This window comes from Dasypus novemcinctus, chromosome 24 (assembly GCF_030445035.2).
Source record: "Dasypus novemcinctus isolate mDasNov1 chromosome 24, mDasNov1.1.hap2, whole genome shotgun sequence".
Classification (NCBI taxonomy): Eukaryota; Metazoa; Chordata; class Mammalia; order Cingulata; family Dasypodidae; genus Dasypus; species Dasypus novemcinctus.
This window is the reverse complement of record NC_080696.1, coordinates 14326524-14352190: the sequence shown is the minus strand read 5'-3', so window position 1 is coordinate 14352190 and position 25667 is coordinate 14326524. Positions and strand designations below refer to the sequence as shown.

General features: G+C 37.2%; 1 protein-coding gene across 4 annotated transcripts in view; it reads right to left on the bottom strand.

The window, feature by feature from the left end:
• The window catches only part of MACROD2 (mono-ADP ribosylhydrolase 2), a 2160736-nt gene that overhangs the window by 249568 nt on the left and 1885501 nt on the right, over nt 1-25667 (bottom strand). For all 4 annotated transcript variants that reach the window (XM_058287576.1, XM_058287574.1, XM_058287575.1 and 1 more), the window contains one exon: nt 22433-22514. In XM_058287576.1, the coding sequence (XP_058143559.1) occupies nt 22433-22514 (82 nt within the window). The remainder of the gene's footprint in view (nt 1-22432; nt 22515-25667) is intronic.

The following is a 25667-nucleotide window of genomic DNA, read 5'->3' as shown; positions in this document are numbered from 1 at the left end:
CTTTACCTCCTAAATAAATTTGGTGATCGACTTTTCTATTTCTGCAAAGTAGGCTCTTGAAATTTTGATTGGGATTGCATTGAATCCGTAGATCAATTTAGGCAGACTTGACATCTTAATGATATTTAGACTTCCAATCCATGAACACAGAATGCCCTTTCATTTGTTTAGGTCTTTAATTTCCTTTAGCAATGTTTTGAAGTTTTCTGAGTACAAGTCCTATACGTCCTTGGTTAAATTTAATGCTAGGTATTTGATTCTTTTAGATGCTATTGTAAATGTGTTTAAATATGTTTCCCACTCTGCTTGTTTCTGGTATAGAAACACTACTGATATTGTATATTGATCTTGTATCCTGCCATTTTGCTGACTTATTAGCTCTAGTAGCTTTGTCATAGATAATTCCAGAGTTTTCTAAATATAGGATCATGTCATTTGCAAATGGTAAGAATTTACTTTTTTCCTTTCTGATATGAATTCATTTAATTTCTTTTTCTTGCCGAATTGCTCTATCTAGAACTTCTAGAACAATGTTGAATAACAGTGATGACAGTGGGCATCCTTGCCTTCATCCTTGTCTTGGAAGGAAAGCTATCTTTCAAAGTGTTTTTTACCAAGAAATGATGCTGGATTTTAAAAATTCCTTTTCTGTATCAATAGAGATGACTGTGTGATTTTTCTTCGTTGATTTGTTAGTGTAGTGTATTACATTAATTGGTTTCCTTGTGTTGAATCACCCTTGCATAACTGGAATAAAACCCACTTGATCAGGTGTATAATTCTTTTAATATGCTGTTGGATTGGATTTTCCAGTATTTTGTTGAGGATGTTTGCATTTATATTCGTTAGAGAGATTGGTCTGTAATCTTATTTTCTTGTAGTATCTTTATCTGGCTTTGGCATTATTAGATTGATGTTGGCTTCATGAATTAGGTAGTTGTTCCCTTCTCTTCATTTTATTGGAAGAGTTTGAGCAAGATTGGCATTAGATCTTCTTGGAATGATTGGTAGAATTCACCTGTGAAGTTACTTGGTCCTGGGTTTTTCTTTGTTGGGAGGTTTTCAATAACTGATTCAATCTCTTAAGTTGTCATTGGTTTGTCAAAGTTCTTTATTTCTTCTTGAGTCAGTGTAGGTAGTTTTTGTGGTCCTAGAAAGTTGTCCATTTCATCTATGTTGTCTAATTTGCTGGCATACAGTTGCTCATAGTATCTTCTTATGATCTTTTTAATATTTTGGGCTTAGTAGTAATGACCCCCTCTCATTTCTGATTTTATTTATTTGCATCTTTTTTTTTTCAGTCTAGCTAAGGGTTTGCCAATTTTGTTACTCTTCTAAAAAAACCAACTTTTGTTTTGTTAATTCTCTTCTTTTTTGTTCTCAATTTCATTTATTTCTGCTCTACCCTTTGTTAGTTCTTTCCTTCTGCTTGCTTTGGGATTAATTTGTTGTTCTTTTTTCTAGTTCCTCTACATGTGCAGTTATGTCTTTGATTTTAGGTCTTCTTTTTTAATGTTAGCACTTAGGGCTATAAATTTCCCCCTCAGCACTGCCTTTGTGGTGCCCTATGGTTTTGTTTTGTTGTTTTTTTTTTGTTGTTGTTGTTATTTTATCCCTTCCTCTCCCGTGGCTTTTTGCATGCTGTCTGCTCTCTGTGTCTATTCGCTGTGTTTTCTTGTGTGTCTGTATTTATTTACTTTATTTCCCCTTCCCCCTTGCGGCTTGCTTACTGTCTGTTCTCTGTGTTCATTTGCAGTGCACTCTTCTGTGTTTTTACTTGTCCCCCCCCCCCCTTTTTTTGTTGTTGTGTCACCTTGCTGAATTGGCTCTCTGAGTTGCCTGAGGGCTGGACAGCTCTCTGCAGCGTGCGGGTGAGCCTGCCTTCACAAGGAGGTCTCAGGTTCATGGGAGCCCAACTGATTGAGCCACAGCTGCTTTCCTCCCATAAGTTTTGATATGTTGTGTTCTCATTTTCATTCATCTCAAGTTATTTACTGATTTCTCTTGTATTTTCTTCTTTGACCCACTGATTGTCAAGAGTGTGTTGTTTAACCTCCATATATTTATGAATTTTCCTGTTTTCTGCCTGTTATTGTTTTCCACCTTCATTCCATTATAATCAGAGAAAGTACTTTGTATAATTTCAATTTTTTAAAATTTATTGAGAGGAGGTGGGGCAAGATGGCATCTTGAGTGAGTGCACCTTACGGTCTCTCCTGCAAAGAGGTGGCAGAGTGGGGTTGGAGTCTTGCTGGAGCGGGTTGTCTTGGGGGCTTGCCAAGCGGAGTGTGTGTGCACATTGATTTGGAGAGAGAGTGGCAGAGGTGGTGCTTGCTAAATTTAGAATTGTGGCTTACAAGTACAGAGGTCAGAGTGGCCGAGGTGTTTCCTAAGAGCTGTCGGTTGTGCGGTGTCGTTCCTGGGCCCCGTGGTCCCCAGATGCATGGTCCCAGGTCAGTGTCCCCTGAGCCCCCATAGCCTATGTGTCCTGGGTCTGCCAAGTCCCGGACTTCCCTTTCCCAAGTCCAGTGCTGCCAGAGTTCTGGGATTGCCTTAGCCCACTGGTTTTGAACTGACTCCGTGGGTGGGAGGGATTCGGTGGGGGGTGCAGTAGGGGGGCCTGGCTAGTGTGGGTTCGATTTTCTGGGGTTCCCCCCCCCTTTTTTCTTTTTTTGCACTTGGAGGAGCATACCGGCTGGCTAGGGGAGAGTCTGGGAAGAGGGAGTGGTGAATCTGCTGAGAAAGCCCGATTCACCTAAATACCCTGGGATAGGAAACTTGGCCTGGGAGAAGGTGGAGTCAGAAAATCAACTAGCCCTCTCATAACACACCTAAAGGAGAGGGACTATAGGAGTTGCTTTCCAAGCCTCCAATATCATACTTGGGGTTCCTGGTGAGGTGTGGGTGCTCTCTCTCTGGAAATTAAGAGTCATTGTTTTTTGTGCGGAGCTGATTCAACAATGGCCCACTTGAATCTCCTACCAGAATTTTCAGGCAGCTTTCCTGCTGCCTGGGAGAGAGGGAAGTGAGGAAGGGAGAAAAAGGGAATGTCAGATTCCTAAGCATTTTATTTAACTATAAACAGGATTCTTTGCTTGAAACTTTCCCTAGTATTTGGTTGGTTTTTTCTTGTTTTTCATTCCTCTTTATCTCCACCCCCCCAGGCCCTTTTTCTTTCTTTCTTTTTCTTTTTCCTGCTTACTTCCCCACTCCCTTTTGTCCCTTTTTTTTCTCTTTCTTTCTTTCTCTGCTTTCTTATTCTTCTTACATTAGGTGCTGCAGGGAGAGCTTCACATTTACTGTATTTCCTCATCCTCCATTTACTCTTTTCTGTGTGTATTGATTTTGACCACCAACACTATTCCCTTTCCTCTACATCTTTCTATCCTCCATCATTGATTGATTCTCTTACATTATACCTCTCTTTGTTTGCCCCCCTAATTTTTTGACTTTTTATTACTAATATCTTTGTTCTGTTTTCTGCCTTATATTCACTCTTTATATTATTGTCCTCTCTTTTCTCTTTCCCTCTCTCCTGAACACACAGGCTTTTTAATTCACACTGTATTCCTCCCCATGTTCAGATTTTTATGTACTCTACTTTTCTTAATGTTATAACTCTACATATCTTACATGAGTCTAATACCCATTCTCCTATATCTCACATAGTTCCTTTGTTAATATTTACTATCAATATTACTATTATTCATTGTCTTTCTTACTCCTTTTGCTTTCTCTGGCTCTAATATTTTCCTTCAAGGGTACTTAGCCAACAACAAGGAAATAGAATAAGAAGAACAAAGTGACAAAGAGAAGACTTAATATGCATGCAAAAAACAACAACTAATTAAACTCCAAACTAGACAAAGAAGCTAAGTTACTGACTAAACCCATCAAGATAAAATGATGAACAGACAGCAACAAAAAACTACAAACCAAACCAATAATCAGGAAAACATGCCCCAATCCAATGAACAAACTGAAAACCAGGAAGAGGAGCAGAACATTGAACGAGTAATTAAAGATCTCAAAACATATATTAGGGACCAATTTGATGAGGTGAAGGAAATGATTAAGAATATGAAGAAAACAATTGGAGAGAATACAGAAGAAATTGCAATCATACACAAAAATATAATGGATATAATGGTGATGAACAGCACAATTCAAGAAATCAAAAATACACTCTCAGCAAATAACAGCAGACTTAAAGAGGCAGAGGAGAGATTAAGTGACATGGAAGACAGTACATCTGAAATCAAACAGATAGTAGAACTGGTCAATAAAAAGATAGAAAAAAATCCAGCAGGGGCTTAGGGACCTGAATGATAGTGCAAAACATGCAAACATACGTATTATAGGCATCCCAGAAGGAGAAAAGAAGGGAAAGGGGACAGAAGGGATGTTGGAGGATATAATGGCTGAAAAATTCCCAAACCTATTGAGGGAGATGGATGTACATGTCCAGGAAGCACAGTGCACCCCAACCAGCATAAATCCCAACAGGCCTACCCCAAGACATATACTTGTCAAGTTATCTAACACTCAAGACAAAGAGAAAATACTAAAAACAGCAAGAGAAAAGAGAACCATCACATACAAAGGAAGTTCCATAAGATTATATGCTGATTTCTCATCTGAAACCATGGAGGCAAGAAGACAGTGATATGACATAGTCAAGGTACTAAAAGAAAAAAAAAATTCAACTGAGAATATTCGATCCAGCAAAGTTCGCATTCAAAAATGATGGAGAGTTCAAAATATTCACAGATAAATAGAAACTAAGAGAGTATGCCAACAAGAATCCTGCCTGTCAAGAAATACTAAAGGGAGTTCTGCAAGAAGAAAGAAAAAAACAAGAGAGACAGAGTTGGAGGAGTGTAAGAGCAACTAAGAAGACAAAAACAGAAAAAGGAAATCAAACAGAATATGACAAACACAAATCCAAAGACAATGTGGCTAATATAAGTAATTCCTTGAAAATAATAACACTGAATGTCAATGGATTAAACTCACCTGTCAAAAGACTCAGACTGGAAGATTGGATAAGGAAATATGACCCATCTATATGCCATCTGAAAGAAACACATCTTAGACCCAGGGATTCAAGGAGGTTGAAAGTGAATGGCTGGAAAACAATCTTACAAGCAAACAATAACCAAAAAAGGGCAAGAGTAGCTATATTCATATCAGACAAAATAGACTTTAAATGCAAAACAATTGTGAGAGACAAAGATGGACACTACATATTAGTGAAAGGGATAATCTTTCAAGAAGAAAGAACAATCATAAACATTTATGCTCCTAACAAGGGTGCCTCCAAATATGTGAGGCAAAATTAAGTGAAGGAATAGATGCCTCTACAATTGTAGTGGGGGACTTAATACACCACTGTCAACTTTGGACAGAACATCTCAAAAGAGAATCAATAAAGAAACAAAGACTTTGAACAATGTATTAGAGGAGCTGGACTTAATAGACATATACAAAATATTACACCCAAATACAGCAGGACATACATTTTTCTCAAGTGCACATGGATTATTCTCCAAGATAGACCACATGCTAGGACACAGAAAAAGTCTCAATGAATTCAGAAAGATTGATATCATACAAAATAATTTCTCTGACCACAGTGGAATGAAGCTGGAAATCTGCTAGGGCCAGAGACCCTTATCTGGCAACCAGATTTGGAATTTAACAACACAGTCTTAGAAAGAGAGTGGGTCAAGGAGGAAATCTCAAAAGAAATTAATAACTACCTTGAAACTAATGAAAATGATAACACAACATATCCAAACTTATGGGATGCAGCAAAAGCAGTACTGAGAGGAAAATTTATAGCCATAAATTCATACATCAAAAAAGAAAAAAGAGCTAAAGTTGAAGAACTAAATGCACACTTGGAGGAATTAGTTAAAAAACAACAAACTAACCCCAAAGGAAGAAGAAAGAATGTAATAACAAAGATCAGGGCAGAACTAAATGAAATAGAAAATAAGAAAGCATTTGAAAAAATAAACAAAACCAAGAGTTGGTTCTTTGAGAAAATCAAAAAAATTGACAAACCCTTAGTTAGATTAACAAAGAAAAAAAGAGAGAAGATGCAAATACACAAAATAAGAAATGAGAAAGGAGATATCACCACTGACCCCACAGAAATAAAGACTATCATAAGAGGATACTTTGAAAAACCATATTCCAACAAATACAACAATTTAGAGGAAATGGACAAATTCCTGGAAACACATAATAAGCAGCCTACATTGACAAAAGAAGAAGTTGATGATCTCAACAAACCAATCACAAGGAAAGAGATAGAATCAGTCATTAAAAACCTCCAAACTAAAAAGAGCCCTGGGCCAGATGGCTTCACAGGTGAATTCTACAAAACAGTCCGGAAAGAACTAACACCACTCTTGCTTAAACTCTTCCAAAAAATTTGAAATAGGAGGAACATTGCCTGACTCATTCTATGATGCCAACACTACTCTAGTACCAAAGCCAAACAAAGACACCACAAGAAAGGAAAATTACAGACCAATCTCTCTAAAGAACCTTGATGTGAAAATCCTTAACAAAATACTTGCTAATCATATTCAACAACACATTAAACAAATTATACACAATGACCAAGTGGGGTTCATTCCTGGTATGCAAGGATGGTTCAACATAAGAAAATCAATTAATGTAATACACCACATAAAGAGATTGAAGGAAAAAAAGCACATGATCATATCTATAGATACAGAAAAAGCATTTGACAAAATACAGCACCCTTTCTTGATAAAAACACTGCAAAAGATTGAAATAGAAGGAAACTTTCTGAACATGATAAAGAGTATATATCAAAAACCCACAGCTAACATCATTTACAATGATGAAATCCTAAAATCTTTCCCTCTAAGATCAGGAAAAAGACAAGAATGCCCACTATCACCCCTCCTATTTAACATAGTCTTAGAAGTACTTGCTCAAGCACTGAGGCAAGAACCAGACATAAAAGGCATCCAAATTGGAAAAGAAGAAGTCAAAATTTCACTATTTGCAGATGATATGATCCCATCCATAGCAAACCCTGAGAAGTCTACAACAAAGCTTCTAGAACTTATAAATGAGTTCGGTAAAGTTGCAGGTTACAAAATAAATGCACAAAAGTCAGTAGCATTTCTGTACACCAATAATGAGCAATCTGAGGAGAATATCAGGAATGAAATACCATTCACAATAGTAAATAAAAAAAATCAAATACCTAGGAATAAATTTAACTAACAACGTAAAAGACTTATACAAAGAAAACTACACAACAGTGTTCAAGGAAATCAAAGAAGACCTAAATAAATGGAAGAATACTCCCTGCTCATGGATAGGAGGACTAAATATTATTAAGATGTCTATCCTACCAAAACTGATCTACAGATTCAATGCAATACCAATAAAAATCAACACAGCATTTTTTAATGAACTAGAGACACTAACTATGAAATTTATTTGGAAAGGAAAGAGGCCCCAAATAGCCAAAGACATATTGAAAAAGAAAAATGAAATTGGAGGAATCACACTATCTGATTTCAAAACATACTACAAAGCTACAGTAGTGAAAATGGCACGGTATTGGCACAAGGACAAACACACTGACCAATGGAACCAAATTGAGAGTTCTGATATAGATCTTCATATATACAGTCATATGGTATTTCACAAGGCCACCAAACCCTCTCAACTGGGAGAGAATGGCCTCTTCAACAAACAGTCCCTGGAGAACTGGATATCCATATGTAAAAGAATGAAAGAGGATTTCCAACTTACACCTTATACAAAAATCAACTCAAGATGGATCAAAGACCTAAATATAAGACCCAAGACCATGATGACCTTGGAAAGCAAAGTAGGGAAGCATCTACAGAAACTTGCAATAGGAAATGGCTTCATGAACTTCACACCAAAAGCACAAGCAGCAAAAGAACAAATAGGTAAATGGGACTTCCTCAAAATTAAAGCCTTCTGCAGCTCAAAGGAGTTTGTCAGGAAAGTGAAAAGAAAGCCTATACAATGGGAGAAAAATATTTGGTAATCATATATCTGATAGGAGACTTGTATCTTGCATATATAAAGAACTCCTATATCTTGAAAATAAAAAGACAAACAGCCCATTTTAAAAATGGGAAAAAGATTTGAACAGACTCTTCTCCAAAGATGATATACAAATGGCTAAAAAACACATGAAAAAATGCTCAAAATCCCTAGCTATTAGGGAAATGCAAATCAAAACAACAATGAGATACCATCTTATTTCCATAAGACTGGCAGCTATCAAAAAATCAGAAGACTACAATTGTTGGAGAGGATGTGGAGGAATGGGAGCACTCATCCAAGGCTGGTGGGAATGCAGAAGGATCCAGCCATTCTGGAGGACAGTTTGGTGGTTTCTGAGAAAACTAGCTATAGATTTGCCATATGACCCAGCAATGCCACTGCTGGGTGTATATGCAGAAGATCTGAAAACAAGGACACAAACTGATATATGCACACCAATGTTCATAGCAGCACTATTCACTATTGCCAAAAGTTGGAATCAACCCAAATGCTCATCAACAGATGAATGGATAAATAAAATGTGGTATATACATACAATGGAATACTACTCAGCTATAAGAACAAATACAGTACAAATACATGTGATAACACGAATGAATCTTGGGAACCTTATGTTGAGTGAAGCAACTCAGGCATTGAAGGACAAATACTACATGACCTCTCTGATATGAAATAAGTAAACCAAGCCGTCTCAGAGAGCTAGAGACTGGATGATAAACTTTAAGGTAGTTGGAGGGTAGAGGAAGGTTGTACAGGGAAGGGACAAAATGGGGGCATAGGGATAGCTTTGGGTGGGGCTGTGTGGGTTTTAGGGGCACTAGGGATGGGAGGATGGGTCAGATTGCCCAAGAAATTGGGGAGAGAATGAGGGGAACATTTGATCATGGGAGATTATCAGGTATGTGGTTGAAATTGTGGTGCAGAGAAAACTCTTTAGAGAATGTAATATGGAAGTTTGCCTGCTTGGGATGCTTGGGGGGGGGGGGCATATGACACAGGGCAAGCTTCTGGGGAGTGTGTGAGTGCTCATTTTGTCATAGTGGAGTATATCATTGGGTGGAGACCCATACAATGAGAGTGAAGATATACCCACATCCTGGGGAGGACTGATGTTCTCAAATAGGGGGAATTGTATCTCTTGAGAGATGATGGCTCCCAATGGGTTAGGGCAGTCAAGTATGTCAAGACCTCAGCATTTTTGCAAGTATCTCTGAATATGGTCCCTCAAGTAATGAAGATTGATTGTCATGGTGGGCCCTGAGGGGAGGGGGAAAGAGGTGTTGAATACATGGAATCAGGGTAACTGTGGGGCAATGGAAGTGTTCCACAAGATCATGCCATGATGGATATAGGTCATGTTAAATTACACCAAAAAAGTATAAAAGTCTATAGTCTAAAATATAAACCATAATGTAAACCCAAATGGAACCATATTTAAAAGCTATCATTTCAATATCTGTACATTAGCTGCAGCAAATAAATATGAACATGTAAAAAGATCACTGTTGGGGAAGGGACAAAGGGTTTGATGTTGGATATGTGGGAGTACCATATATTGTATATGTGAATTAATGTGACCTAAAACTTACATCAAGAGAAACTTAATAATCAGGGGAAAAAAAGAAAGAAAGAAAGAAAGGAGGTAGACACTGAGGAAGAAATGGAAGAAATTGCTTTGCCACTGTACATACAGGGCAACAACTGTAGCAGTGATGAAAGGCAACATGTCAAAAACAAAGCTTTTTCATTTTTTCATTTCTTTGATACCCCAATTTATTTTTCCTTTATTTAAATTTTCTAAATTTCTGTGTATTCTATATCTAACCTTTAAACCCATCACTATATTCCATTTTTCTATTACTGGAACCTGGCAATATATTGGGCTTCTTTTTTTAAGAAGTTTTGGACTACAGAGAAGTTCAACTATGGTGGGGGAGGTGCACTTGTGTGGGGTGTCATTGGTGGGGGGCACATGGTTGGGAGGGAGTTCTCCAGGGCATGTATACATAGTGGATATTTTCATAGTGGTTTCAGCTGGAAATGACAGATGAGAGAGGGATGAATTCCTGACTAGGGGAGCTCTATCACATGCCCCAATGGAACAACAACAATCCCCCAAGTGCAATGGCAAAGATGAATAAAGATGGATGGTCCAAAGATGAGCCCTTGATACTGATGGCTCTGATTATGAGCCTGTATGCCTGAAATATGAATGAGACCTATAGCTGTGGGGTGTCTAAGAGTTACCTCCTGAGAGCCTCAATGTTGCTCAAATGTGGCCACTCTCTAAGCCAAACTCAGCATGTAGATGCATTGCCTTCCCCCCAGAGTGGAACATGACTCCTGGGGATGAGCCTCCCTGGCACCAAGGTATTACTACCAAGCACCAGCTGATGATGTAACTACAAAAAGACCACGAACAAAGAGGTCAGCTCAGACCAGCAGAATATCTCAGCCTACATGTAATATCAGATGTTAAAATTGCTTTTGACTTTGGATAAAAAGGGGGAAATGGAAAGGACAAGTGAGTTTATATGGCTAAGAGTCTACAAAAAAGAGTTGGGAGGTCATCAGGAGGTAATTCTTATCCATGCCTCAGCAGGGAACCAGAGACAGCTAAGGTAGATGGAAACCCAGGTGCTGGTTCTCCTGAGGGCTGCAGTGACCTACAGGTTCTATGGTCATAGCAGATGGCTTTGGAGTTCATGGCCATGTCAGTTGGCCCTACTTTGGAGTTTGTGTTCCTGAGTGTGATGGAGTTGGACTCAGATATAACCTTTCTACACATGCCTCTTCTATTACTTTTACTGGACCTGTGGCTGGCATTTAGGTTGGTGTATACTCAGGTGAACTGAATCTCTGAACTGTCCATGTGATGGCCAGGCCCTGGACCTCAGCAGACTTGCATCTTCTACCCTCTGGTTTCTTGTACTTAGCCTGGCCAGCTGATAGGGAGGTGAAGAGGGTCAACCACCACCACACAGGGAGCCAAGAGTGCCTACAGCTGCAAGTAGGAGAATTGCATCCATCATCCATGTGCAATCTAAACCCCCTCTTGATGTAGAGGGGGACTGGACATAGCCATCCCAGGTCCACAAGATGGAGGAATAGAGTATGGATTAGAGTGGACTTACTGGTGTTCTGCTGGGGAACTATTATGATTTGTAAGGGAAGAAATTGTAGTAGTGATGTGGAGAGAATGGCCACGGTGGTGCTGATGGTTGGGAGAGGGAAGAAGAGATATGGTGTGGGGGCATTTTCAGGATTTGGAGTTGTCCTAGCTGGTGCTGCAGGGATGGATGCTGGATGTTGTGTGTCCTGTCATGGCCCACTGGATGGACTGGGGGAGAGTGTGGACTACAATGTGGACCACTGCCCATGTGCTGCAGTGGTTCTCCAGAATGTATTCGCCAGGTGCAGTGGATGTGCCACAATGATGGAAGAGGTTGTTGAGGAAGGAGCGGTAGCGTGGGTGGGGTGGGGGGTATATGGGGACCTCATATTTTTTGAATGTAATATTTAAAAGAAAATAAAGAAGAAGAAAAAACAAACAAAAACAAAAAACAAACAAAAGAATTTATTGAGAGCTGTTATGTGACCCAACATATATTCTATCCTGGAGAAAGATACATGAGCACTTGAGAAGAATGTATATTCTGCTGTTTTGGGATATACTGCTCTAAAAATGTCTGTTAGGCCTAGCTTATTTATCATATTATTCAAGCTCTATTTCCTTATGTATCCTCAGCCCAGATGTTCTATCCAAAGACAAGAATGCTGTAGTGAAGTCTTCCATTATTACTGTAGAGACATCTATTTCTCCCTTCAATTTTGCCACTGTTTCCCTCATATATTTTAGGACACCATGGTTAGGTGCATAAATATTTATTATAGTTATTTCTTCTTGGTGAATTGCCCCTTTATTAATATATAATGTCCTTCGTCACCTCATATAACAGTTTTGATTTTAAAATCTATTTTGTCCAATTGTGCAGCAATTTGAACTCTGTATGCAGTAACTGTTTGCATACAATCTTTTTCCAAACTTTCACTTTCACTCTATTTGTATCCTTGCACCTAAGGTGACTCTCTTGTTGACAGTATATAGACGGCTCATATTTTTGATCCATTCTGCCAGTCAGTGTCTTTTGACTGAGAAGTTCAATCCATTAACATCCAATGCTATTAGTGTAAAGGCAGTACTTACTTCAATCATTTTATCCATTAGCTTTTGTACGTCTTTCTATTTTCTGTCTCCTTACCCTTTTAATCACCCTTACTAATAGTCTGCATTTCTACACTCTCCTCCAAACCTCTCTCCCCTGTCTTTTCTTTTGAGGCTGTGGCACTATCTTTAATTTTTCTTTCTGGGCTCGTCTCTGTGTGATGAACTCTCTATTTCTGTTTATCAGTGAAAATGTTAAACTCACCCTCATCTTGAAGGACAATTTTGGTGGATAAATTTTGGTGGCAGGCAGTTTTTCTCTTTCAGTATCTTAAATAGATCATACCACTGCCTTCTTGCCTCCAAGAATTTCAAGGAGACATCTGAAATAAGTCTTATTGGCTTTCCCTTGTATGTGTTGGATCACTTTTCTCTTGCTGCTTTCAGAATTCTCTATCTTTGGCTTTTGACATTCTGAATAGTATGTGTCTCAGAATAAGCCTATTTGGATTTATTCTGTTGAGGGTATATTGCCCTTCTTGACTATTAATATTTATGTCTTTCATAAGATTTGGGAAATTTTTGGTCATTTCCTCAAATATTCTTTCTGCCATTTTTCCATTCTCTTCTCCTTATGGGACACCCAAGACCCATGTAATTGTGCATTTCACACAGACATTCAATTCCCTGAGACCCTCTTCAATTTTTCCATTCTTTACTCTGTCTGTTCTTCTGTGTTTTCAAGTTCAGATGCTCTGTCTTCTCATTCATTGATCTGTTTATCTGCAATTTCCAATCTCTTTGATGCCTCTAATACATTTTAAATCTCATCCAGTGTATATTTCATTTCCATAATAAATATAACTTTTCTTTGAAAGCTTTCAAAATTAAAAAAAATAAAATTTTATTGAAGTATATCATTCATACATGCAAGTACATAATAAGCATATAGCAAAATTTGTGAATTTATGAAACAAACATGCTTATCATCATACAAGGCTCCCATACATCTCCCCAACATTAACAACTTGCATTTTTGTGAGACACCTGTTACAAAGTATGAAAGAACATCATCAAAATATTACTACTATAGCCCATACCTTACATTTGGTGTATTTTTCCCCAACCCACCCAACTATTACAACCTTATATTAGTATTACATATTTGTTATTATTCATGAGAAAATGTTCTCATATTTTTCCTGTTACCACAGTCCATCATCAGCTACTGGATTCACTGTATTATACAGTCCCATGCTTTGTACAATCCATTCAAAGTGTACAATCAGTGACTTTCATTTTTGTCACAGACTTGTGCCATCATTACTTCAGTCACTTTTAGAACATTTCAATTACTCCAAAAGGAAAAATCCCATAACCCCTTATATCCTGCTATTATTGTCCATTTTCAACCTACATTCTATTTCCTAGTAACTTATATTCTAGAATTTACCTCTGTGAGTTTACTCAACTTATTTAGTTCATATTAGTGAGATCATACAATATTGGTTCTTTTGTGTCTGGCTTATTTCACTCAACATAACATCCTCTAGGTTCATCCACATTGCCATATGCATCCCAATTTCATTTTCTATTTCTTCTTACAGCTAATTAGTATTCCATTGTATGTATGTAACACATTTTGTTTATTTGTTCTTCCATTGATGGACACTTGGGCTGGTTCCATATTTTAGCAATTGTGAATAATGTTTCTATGAATATCAGTGTGCAAATGTCAGCTTGCATCCTTGCTTTCAGTTCTTCTGACTATATTCCTAGTAACAGAATTGCTGGATCATATGGCATTTCTATATTCAGCTTCTTGAGGTACTGCCAAACTGTTCTTCCATAGAGGCTGCACCATTCTACATTCCCACCACCAAACAGTGAAGAAGTGCCTCTGTTTCTCCACATCCCTTTTGCACTTGTAGTTTTCTGTTTTTCTGATAGTGGCCATTCTATAAGGTATGAAATGGTATCTCTTTATAGTTTTGATCTTCATTTTCCTAATAGCTAGGGGTTTTAAGCATTTTTTTTTCACATGCTTTTTGGCCATTTGTATTTCCTTCTTGGAGAAACAGCTATTCAAGTATTTTGCCCATTTTTAAATTGGGTGGCTTGTATTTTTTTATCTCTGAGTTCTATGTTCTCTGTATATAACATGGATATCAACTCTTATCAGATATGAAGTTCCCAAATATATTCTCCCATTGAGTAGTCTATCTTTTTACTTTCTTGCAAAAGCCAAAAAGAACTAAGTGTTTTAACTTTGAGAAGGCTCCATTTATCTATTTTTTCTTTTATTGCTCTTGCTTCAGGTATGAGGTTTAAGATACTACTGCCTACCAGAAGATCTTGAAGATGTTTTCCAACATTATCTTCTAGGAGATTTATGGTTGTAGCTTTTATATTTAGGTCCTCGATCCATTTTAAGTTAATATTTATAAGGTGTGAGATCTGCACCCCATTAGTGAATCCCTGATAAGCTGGGCAATTTTAAAAAACTCAGAATAAGTTGAACCAAAAATTAAAGAAGAGCTGTGAAAATAAACATTAAGTAGGAGAGAGAAATTGACTATCAGAGTAAATTCACCAACAGGCTGATGCCTAGACATCAGCAAAAAATTACAAGCCATACTAAGAAACAGGAAGTGATGGAACCATCCAAAGGAACATTTAAGAGAACTAATCAATGATAATCACACATATCTAGCAATTCAAAGAGGTGAAGGAAAAAATGACTAAAGTTTTAAAGGATATTTTTAAAAACACACAAATTACTTGGTGAGCATAAAGAACAATTTGAAAGCCTGCAAAGAGCTGTAACAGAACTTATGGGAATGAAAAATACAATGAATGAGATTAAAAATACATTAGAGGCATGTAGTAGCAGATTTGAATTGACCAAAGACAGAATTAGTGATACTGATGACATCTGAACTTGAAAAGACATGAGAACAATAACAGAAAAGAATGGAAAAAAAATGGAATGGGCCTCAAGGAACTGAATAACAATATGAATTACAGAAATGTACACATTATTGGTGACCCAGAAGGAGAAGTAAATAGAAAAGGGGCAGAAAGAATATTTGAGGAAATAATGACTGAAATGTTACCAACCCTTATGAAAGACATGCATATCAATATCCAAAAAGGACAAACATACCCAAAACAGAATAAATCTGAATAGATCTATACTGAGACACCTACTATTCAGAATGACAAATATCAGAGACAAAGAAAGGATTCTGAAAGTAGCAAGAGAAATGTAAAGCAACACATACAAGGGAACCTTAATAAGATTAAGTACCACCCTCTCATCAGAAACCATGGAGGCAAGAAGAAAGTGGTATAGGTATTGAAAGTACTGAAAGAGAAGAACTGCCAGCTAAGAATTCTGTGTCTGGCAAAACTATCCTTCATAAATAAGGATTAATTAAAAGTCTTCACAGACAAGCAAAAATTGAGAGACTATGTTACCAAAAGACCAGAATTAAAAGAGATAGTAAAGGAAGTGCTGTAGCCTGAAAGGAAAAAACAAGGGTGAGAGACATGGAGAAGGGTATAGAAATGAAGATTTTCAGAAGGGTAAATTAAAGAGTAAAAAAGACAGACAACAGTACAATATGACAACAGAAAGCCAAAAGGTAAAATGGACAAAGTAATGTCTTTACAGTAATAACATTGAATGTAAATGGCTTGAACTCTCCAATCAAAACATGTAGATTGGTAAAATGGATTAGAACAATGTGCCAACTATATGCTACCTACAAAAGATTCACCTCAGATGTAAGCACACAAGTAAGTTGAGAGTGAAAGTTTGAAAAAAAAATATTCCATGCAAATTACAACCAAAAGGGATCTGGAGTAGCAATACTAATATCAGAAAAAAATAGATTTTAAATGCAAAACTGTTATACAGGATGAGGAAGGTCATTATAATAAATAAAATGGGCAATTCACCAAGAAGAAATAATTATAATAAATATTTATACACCTAACCATGATGCTCCAAGACACTTGAGCATATGCTGGCAAAACTAGAGGGAGAAATAGCTATCTCTACAATAATGGGGACTTCAATACACCACTCTCAGCATTGGATAGAACACCTGAACAGAGAATAAATTAAAAAAAAAAAACAGTGACTGTGAATAACATGATAAATGAACTAGACCTAACATTTTTTTTTCAAGAAAAGACTAATTTTTTTTGAAAATGAGATTTTTTATTGTCTTTTTTTAAGAACAATACATAGCTCACACAAAATGTTATATTAAAAAATATAAGAGGTTCCCTACACCCTCACTCCTTCCACATCAACAACCTTTTTCATCATTGTGGCACATTCATTGCATTTGATGAATACATTTTGGAGCACTGGTACACAGCATGGATTGTAGTTTACATTGCAGTTTACATTCCCCTCCAGTACATTCAGTGGGTCATGGCAGGATATATAAGGTCCTGCATCTGTCCCGGCAATATCATTCAGGACAACTCCAAGTCCTGAAAATGCCCCATATCACACCTCTTCTTCCCTATCCCTACCCTCAGCAACTCCCGTGGCCACTGTCTCCACATCAATGATACAATTTCTTCCATTGCTAGAATCACAGTAGTTCTAAAGTAGAATACCAGTAAGTCCACTCTAATCTGTATTTTATTCCTCCATCTTGTGGACCCTGGGATGATAATGCCCACTCCATCTCTGAATTGAGAGGCATTTTTAAAGCACTACACCTCCAAAGAGCAGGATATACATTCTTTTCCACTATTCATGGACCTTCTCCAGGATAGACCATATGTTGGGTCACAAAACATTAAAATGATTGAAATGAGGGAAAAATAGGAGTAATTTGGGGGCATTTTTGGGACTTGGGAATTATCCTGAATGACATTTCCATGACAGATATAGGCCATTGTATATCATGTAATAACTTGCAAAAATGTGTGGGAGAGAGTGTTGTGTTATAGTCAGGAATTTTTATTATGAACTAATCAACTGAGCTTGAATAATGGTAGGGGGTGATGATTTCTAAATTTCAAGCATTTTTGTGAGCTCGCAAGGTAAATTTGTCAACCAGTGGTCACCAATGGTAACTGTGAAATGATAAATGAAAAAATAATTAACCAAAGGAGCAATTAGCTTACTTGTTTGAGGTAGACAGAAAGAATAATTGGTGAATTTGTCTTTACTTGCTCTGCATATTAGCCTGTACTTCTAAATTTATTCATTAAGTATATAAAACCTATATAACAGTTGATCGTACTTCGTGAGATTATTACACTAGAACAATAGACAGGTGATGATAGGAATGGGCCGAAGAAGGGGTAGGGTACATGGCTAACAGCAATCAACATGTGGAAATCTGTGGACACAGAGTAAATGGAGAGGGTGTTACCCCAGAAATCTACATTTGGAAAGGGTCATGGGCCCAAGAAATCCTGGTCCCATCCATATAGACAGACAAGTTTGGGGAAAACATAAGCAAGTAGAGCACTATGGAATAAGCCCAATCCAAAGAAAATGTCTGCCTTGGCCTGAATGGTAAAAGGGGTAGACCAGGGCTTGTCCACATTTTCCCTTGGCACTACTGACATTGGTGGCAGGATAATCCTTTGTTTTAGGGGGCTGTCCTGTGCATTATAGGATGTTTAGAAGCAACATTATCCTTTACCTAGTAGATGCCAGTAGCACTTCCCAACCTCTGAGCTGTGAAAACCAAAAATGTCTGCAGACTTTTCAGAATGTCTCCTAGAGGCAAAATAATCCCAAGTTGAGAACCACTGCAGCAGACAAATACAGGCTTTCCTTAAAGTGTTTATGGAGAGAAGGTTAACCATGACAATTCATAAGCTTATAACATCAGAATTCTTTAACATAGTTTTAAGACTTCCAATTCTATATTGTTATTATGAGGAGAATTAATATCCCCAACTTCTCTAGTAGACCCAGACAGCAATTTAGAAAAAGAAAAAAAAAGAAAAAAAAAGACTTCCATATTCCAGATCAGGAATTGTCAGGGTTATTTTTCTTTAACATTCATTGGAAATAACATGCAAAAAAGTCTGCACACTGAAAAATACAAGCATTTTATGTAAAGAACAAAGACAGTTTTGAGTTGAAGCATGCCAATATTATTTGCTGCAGGCCATGTAATCGTGTACTGTAAGTATAAATTATATGCAACTAAGCTGTATGGTAATTCCATAAACCTGCCACACACTGCTTCCAAATAATACATCTGAAACAAATAAGTCAAGTGTGCTTCACACTACAACAAGGTATAAAACTGGGGGGAAAAAATCAATGCTAATTTCTTTCTTTTGAAGTTCATACTGAATTTCCTGATGAATACTTTTCCATCTTCTTTCAGGTTCATGCCATAAGTGTTTCTGGCTTCCACATGAATAATCATCTTGTAGGTAACAGCACCACAAGACCTGAATGGTTTGGATGGAATTCAATTTTGAGATCCATGAGAAAGTTCCAGTTTGACTCATTGTGATAGTTAGGCTCATATGTCAACTTGGCCAGGTAATGATGCCCAGTTTTTTTGTCAAGGAAGCACTGTCCTAATTGTTACTGTGAGAGCACTTCATGGACTTTAATCATCAGGAAGTTGATTCATCTATGGCTGATTACATCTACAATCACCTGAGGAGATTGCCTTCAGCCAATGTGAGACATGTCATCCAATCAGCTGGGGCTTTATATGGAGGAGGACGATTTCAGCAGTCAGAAGAAAGAATTTCCATCTCTACAGTCAGCCAGCCTTTCTTGGAGAATTCATCAAAAAACTTCATCAGAGTTTCTAGCTTACAGCCTGCCCTACAGAATTTAGACTCATGCACTCACAAAATTGCATGAGACAATTTTATAAAATCTCATAATATTTATAGATAACTTCTGTCGGTTGTTTCCCTAGAGAACCCTGACTAAAACACCCATATTAGAAAACTTTCCATGAGAACATTTGCAGGTTTTAAGAAGCATGGCAGCTTCCTTATATGATGGGAAGATGAAATTAGGAATGAGATGGTCTCAAGTTCCAAATGAATGCAGGAAGGTGGCCCCAAACTTTTCTGAAGATTCTGAGACAGCTAAATGATCACCACCTATGGAATGACAAATGTCATTTTCAAGTTGGTAATATATCTATAATTTCCTAGTTATATGCCTCATCTTCCTCAAGTAAGCCTTACTTTCCTTTATTAAAACGTTAATACAGTGTCTGCTTTCTTAGAGTTGTGAAGATTAATTAACTGATTTAACCCATGTGAAGAAGTGAATGGTGTGTCTGACTAGTAGAAAGCAATCCATAAATGTTAGCTATTACCCCATTGTTAATATTAGTTAGTAGTTATGCATGTGTCATACTTTAATATGATCTCTAGACTTTTATTTCTTTTCTCATATTTGTAGCCTCAAGTTCTCAATTATGAAATTTACATAAAACATGAGAATAAAGTAACCATGATCACAAGATTTAGTTCAATATGAAAAATGATTATTTCCCCTAAATAATAATCATTATTGCATTGGAAGGATTATGAACACTAGAGATACCCTGAATAGGTCAGCCTGTGGGGAATGAATGGACAGCCAGGAAGATTATCCCAATCAAAGATGGTCTAGTTATAATTAACCACACATTCAAATTATGGACAGATAATTTATATCATCCAAAATAGTCACAATTCCATTAGAAGTTACCTTTATTTCATATTGCATATTTAGAATTTACAAACAGCTACTGCCTCACTATTTCAGAAATACTCCACAATTTTGGGCAATTTTGACATTTAGTTTAAATATACTTTCTATTATAAATATGCACAGAAGCGATTTCATTATTTCACTAGCTCAAGTACTGAGATGCGTTTAAGGATTTATTTAGAGTAGCAACTTTTCAATTTATTTGCATAGCTATTAATACATTCTAGATCACTAAACCTGTCCTTTTTTGTAGTAAGATTTTTAGCTTTGCATCATTGGAAATAACTACTGGAAGGTAAGATTTATTTTAAGGTCAATGGACCATAATACGCAGTTGTTTTTTTATCATGTGTTCGAATAAGAACAGGTTTCCATTTTAGAGGACATAAAATAAATATGTTACCATTCACCTCAAGGAGTCCAAAAATCTTATGGTTATGCTGGGAGGTTGACAAGACATGAGGATATTTGCAGGGCACATTGTAGCAATTCATGTTTTTTCCATGATGAAAAATGCCTTTTAAGAATACTTAAAAATATGGGCACCAATCAGCTCACAGAGGATATAAAAAAATTCAAGAGAAAGGACAAAACAAACAGAAAATAAAAAAAAAACATCAACTTATAGCTAGAAGAATCTACTAAATTCACATCATTTCAACAATTACTTATCTGGGAGCTATTATGTGCCTTATACTTTGTAGAACCTTGTGTTCCTCAAAAACTGCAGAAAGGTGAAAAGAAGAAGAGGGAGGAAAAGGAGGAAAAAAGACCACTCTTCTCCACTACCCCATAGGAGTGTTTCAGGAATTTACAACATTACATTTCAGTTAAGGAAATACTATAAAGTCCCAAAGTTAAGTACACTTAGCAGATTCACCTTTTAATTACATTAGGAAGAAGGATTTCTAATTACTTAGGAGAATTTAATCTACTTTGAAAATCGGCAGAGCCAAACATCTCCACCAGTATTCTGCTCCTGCTGTGGACAGTTACTGTTAGAGGTTTGCAGTGATTACCAGGTCATAAGGCTGTGGAGCCATTCTGATTGATTGAGCAAGCTGCCTATGTGTGGAAGACAGTGTATCTCCCCCAAGAATAAGCCATATCACCATGGGAATGGAGCAGATAAGGACCCTCATCCCTTCTGGGTCATCAAACCCTCCGGTATTCCAAGAAAACCCTACCTCCCAGCCCACCACCCTCAAGCCATACACAAGAAGAATTCACGTTTACAACCCTTTATTGACCCAAGGCTGTACTCTGCACCTTAACCCCCTCCCCATGAACTAACATTTCCTTGCCTTTTGATGTACTGTATAAATTCTCACCAGCACTTTCCACGAGTGGGCTGAAGTCTCTTCTTCAGACCTCCTCCATTGGGAGAACTTCTCAATAAATTTTCTGCCTGTGGTCATATCAGTCTCCATGTCCCAGTGAGCGCTGTTTTTCTCCAACAGTTATTGTGTCATATTCTGATCACCTGGCAGAGCATCCTCCTCACTTTTTGCTTGATATGCTATTAATATTTAAGAGGGGAAAGTGCACCAACATCCCTTCCTTCGTGCCTTCCTAACTGCCCAAGACACTTAATGCATGAAAGACCACTTCAAATGGAAATGTAACCTCAACAGGAAGCTCTCAGAAAGGCAGGCACAAGGATACTCACAGTGGCTCATAATTTCTTGGAAATGGTTCCACTCTGGCTAAGGAAAACACTTTGGGCAATGCGAGTTTAATGGCACCATAAAAATAACAAGGCAATAAACAAGCCTCAGGTTTAAGAAGCAGGCAGTGGGGAGGAACAGTCAAATGAACCAAATTCCAACTAATGGCACATTTAATCCAGGTTTCTCAATTCTTCAAGGTTCTATTGTTTTCAGTAACCCTGAGGGTTCTCTACATTCTAAAACGAATAAAAGGTGATAGACTACTGCATTCCCATTGCTCTGGAAAGTGCCACTACCTACCTTGCAATTTTAGGTGGGAAAATTGGGTGGGAAGAAGGAGTAGAATGCAAGAACACTTTAACGCTCACTACAAATATGAATGAACTCCTCATGATTTCCAACATGTGTTTAACAGGTACAAAGTTGCAGGTATAAGGACAGGATAATTCACAAATGTGGGGAAGGAATCATAGATTATTCAGTTTAGAGCCAGAAGTGATTTGGTCCCTTATTTTTAATGTGAGAAACTAAGGCCCTGAGAGATGAAGTCCCTGGCCCAAGGCCCCACAATGTCCTAGTGGGACACAGAGGCCTAGAGCCTAGATTTCCTGTTACCTCTTTTCCTTCCTAAAATCCATGATCCAAGTTGCCAGGGGTGACTGGTGTGTGGAAATCAAGATTGTAACCATTTTTAAGATGTAAAATGAAATAGTAATGTAAGTGCAGTCTTTGCTTTTTCGCTCCTCAAGTCCAAAGGAAATAAATTGCTTTACTCACCTACAGGGAAAAACTCGTTCATTTTCTTTTTGTAGATTTTGAAGTCAACTTCTAAGAAGACACAGAAGATGATCCGATCCACCTAGAGGCAAACGAGACATACAAAATGAAAGGAAATATGGTGACTGCCTTCCCAGAACATGGTTTTGGAACTAAAACAAATGGGAAAATCTTATATAGATTTTTGGAGCTATATTGCTAACTACATGAGAGCATTGAGTTCAATTCAAGGTTTAATGTGTGTTTGTGTGCTCTTTATGTAAATAAACCCATGGGCTCTTCAGTGGAAAATGTTATATAAATCAAATATGAAATAATAAATGACAATAAGCCACTTTGAAACCAGCTATAAATAAGATCTAATATTTCAGCAGGATACCTAGACTTTATGTCCTATAAAACAGCCACATGGGAGGTATACAACTGAAATACCAATAAAGTAAGACAGCAAAGAGCTCTTTTTCCTATTCTTGTTAGACAAATATTTATCAAACCTGTTAGTATTTGAACAAGACCTAAAAAGCTTTCATGCAGTTTAATTTGCATGAAGTCACTTGCTTTTAGCTTGCTTACTCAGAAATGCAACAGAAATATAATTAGTTGACAGCTGCAAGAGGTCAATGTAACATTTAATTTGGTGGATATTGTTGAATAACTAAATGCCACCTCAAGAGTAAAATGTGTGTGTAGTCCCTTTAATAGGTTTCACGAGAGCTTCTGCATGTAAAGAGTTCCTTTGAAACAGAATAATCTGGTAAGTGGAGGAGAGAGACAGCATATACATAATAGCTCACGTATATCTGATATTAAATCAATGATTCAATTTTATGTCCTGAAAATAAATACCCCTTTAGTTCCTTTATTTGAGCAATAAACAAAAAGTTACAATTACTCAAACAATCTATCAAACCATGACTGGCAAATTGAATAAAGCAGCAAGTGAGACAGTTCTCCTGGTGTTGGGAATAAAAGTGGGGTGAGCATAGGGCAGGGCAAGAAAAATCCAAATGAATGCTGTATCTAACTCCCTAGCTCTCTAACTGTGGCATATGGATCCAAGCTAGCTAAATCCAATGGTTCCCTTTAGGAGAGTAGCTCTGTAGGGAGAAGCAGGTAGGTTGAGTCATAAGGACTCACTGATAGAGCCCAGAGTTAATCCCCAGCACAAGCCTAGACTCTCTCTAGGGTAGACCTTTCTGTGCAATCGCTGTACGTTTATGGCAAAATCACCCTTTGGCGACTGTGATTACAGTCCCCATAATTTACCACATTGGCTGGATTAAAAGAGGAAGCATTTGGCCTTCAGAAATGGAAGAACTAGAGTAGAAATAACCATGTTTTCTTTTTCCTGAATTCACTTCATTGTCTGTAGTTCAGTCTTGTTTGTATGTCAACATTTTCTACAAATGCAAAAGCTGTCACCACTTTCTGGCAGAACTATTAACTTAATTGAAGGAATGATTAACTCCTGTCTGCAACATGGAATGCACATCTCCATTCTCCCAAAGATAAGTTGATATGTTTATGCCCTGTGGTAAAGCTCAAAATCAATGTTGAAGGGTAGAAGTGAGTTACCAAAGTACAAATATATAACATTATTTCTTCAAATTTTTAAAACATAAAAGTACAAATGTATAGTTATTCATTCATAAGTACTAATATACAGAAACATACTTAGGAATGCTACACATGAACTTCAGGGAGGTGATAATTTCTGGAAGGAAGGAAAGGTAAGGGGATTGAGAGGAAGGACTACAACTGAACAGTTAACATTTTATTTATTTAGAAAAAAAGTGACAGGAAAAATATGGCAAATGGCTACTAGTTATTAACTATGGTGGTAAGTATGTAGCTATCCATACAATTTCCTATACTTTTCTGTACTTCAAATATATGTATACAGAAATGTATACATGAAATACTTCATGGTTAAAAGTCCTAAAGTTAATAAGATTTTGTGTTCAGTCTTAGACATACTCTATTCTCAAACCACAATGAACTACTTGTAGTTCTCAAGCACTATAATAATTCTCACTTCTCTACCCATGATAGTTGAACTTTCCCAGGCCTCAGTGATCAAATTATTCCTAAAGTCACCTAACTGAGATTGCCAATTAAAACAAGAAGATTTGTCTCAAAGCAGATCTAAGAACACAAAACTAGACAGTCTTCTTTCTATCCATTTCTATTTTTGAATGTTATCTGGTACAAATTCAGGGAGTTAAAAAAAAATAAACCCACATGTTCCTTGTGCACATGTGTATTTCAGTGTTAATGGTATTGACGGCTTTTAAGTATACTTGTCTTAGTTTGCCAGACTACTATGAAAAATACCACAATGGGTTGGCTTAAACAATGGGAATTTATTGGCTCCCAGTTTCAGAGGCTAGAATGCTTGCTTTTCCTGGGTTATTAGCATTCTGGTTTGTGTGATATAAACCTTGGGGCTCTTTGGCTTGAATCCCTGCCTCGTTTCATGGGGCTATGTCCTTTCTTTTCTCTTTCAGATTCCCACTGACTCCAGCTTCTGGCTCTTCCCTGTGGCTTTCTCTATATAAAGCTCCAGTAAGTATTCCAGATTAAGATCCACTTTCATTCAGATGGGCCACATTTTAACTAAAAATAACAACTTCAGGACATCCTATTTCCAGTGGATTCACTCCCATAGGACTGTGACTGAAGATTAAGTACATGTCTAAACTGAGGTACGTAATTCAATCTACCACACTCATAAACATCACAGTGAACATATACTAATTTTTAAAATATTGCGAGGAGTTATAATCTACTTCTTAGCACCTTATACTCTGTTACTATGGAATTGGTGTATGTCCACAATTCATCAGGTTTGTTTATTATCCCAGAGAGAAGGTAGACAATGAGGGTGAGGCATTTTTATTTTAAAATAACTGAGTGGTCCCGTTTCCTACCATTAATTACCCTTACGCATAATACTGAAAATACTTAGAAGCAAGTTGAATAAAAGAATTAATCTTATTTACCAAATTCGTAGTATATGCATATCTTATACATTTTTATATATCTGCACAAACATTTGCTGGGGTTTTATTGGACAAGAGCTCATTCAGTTCACAAACTCTGTTTATAAAGTCACTATGGGCATTGATCAGTGACTGTAGCAAATTGTGTTTTCCAAGACAGCAAGCTACAAGATCTCCCATCCCAAAGACTCTTATAATTTGATATTGGCACTCTGCTCATTGAGAGTTGGGAT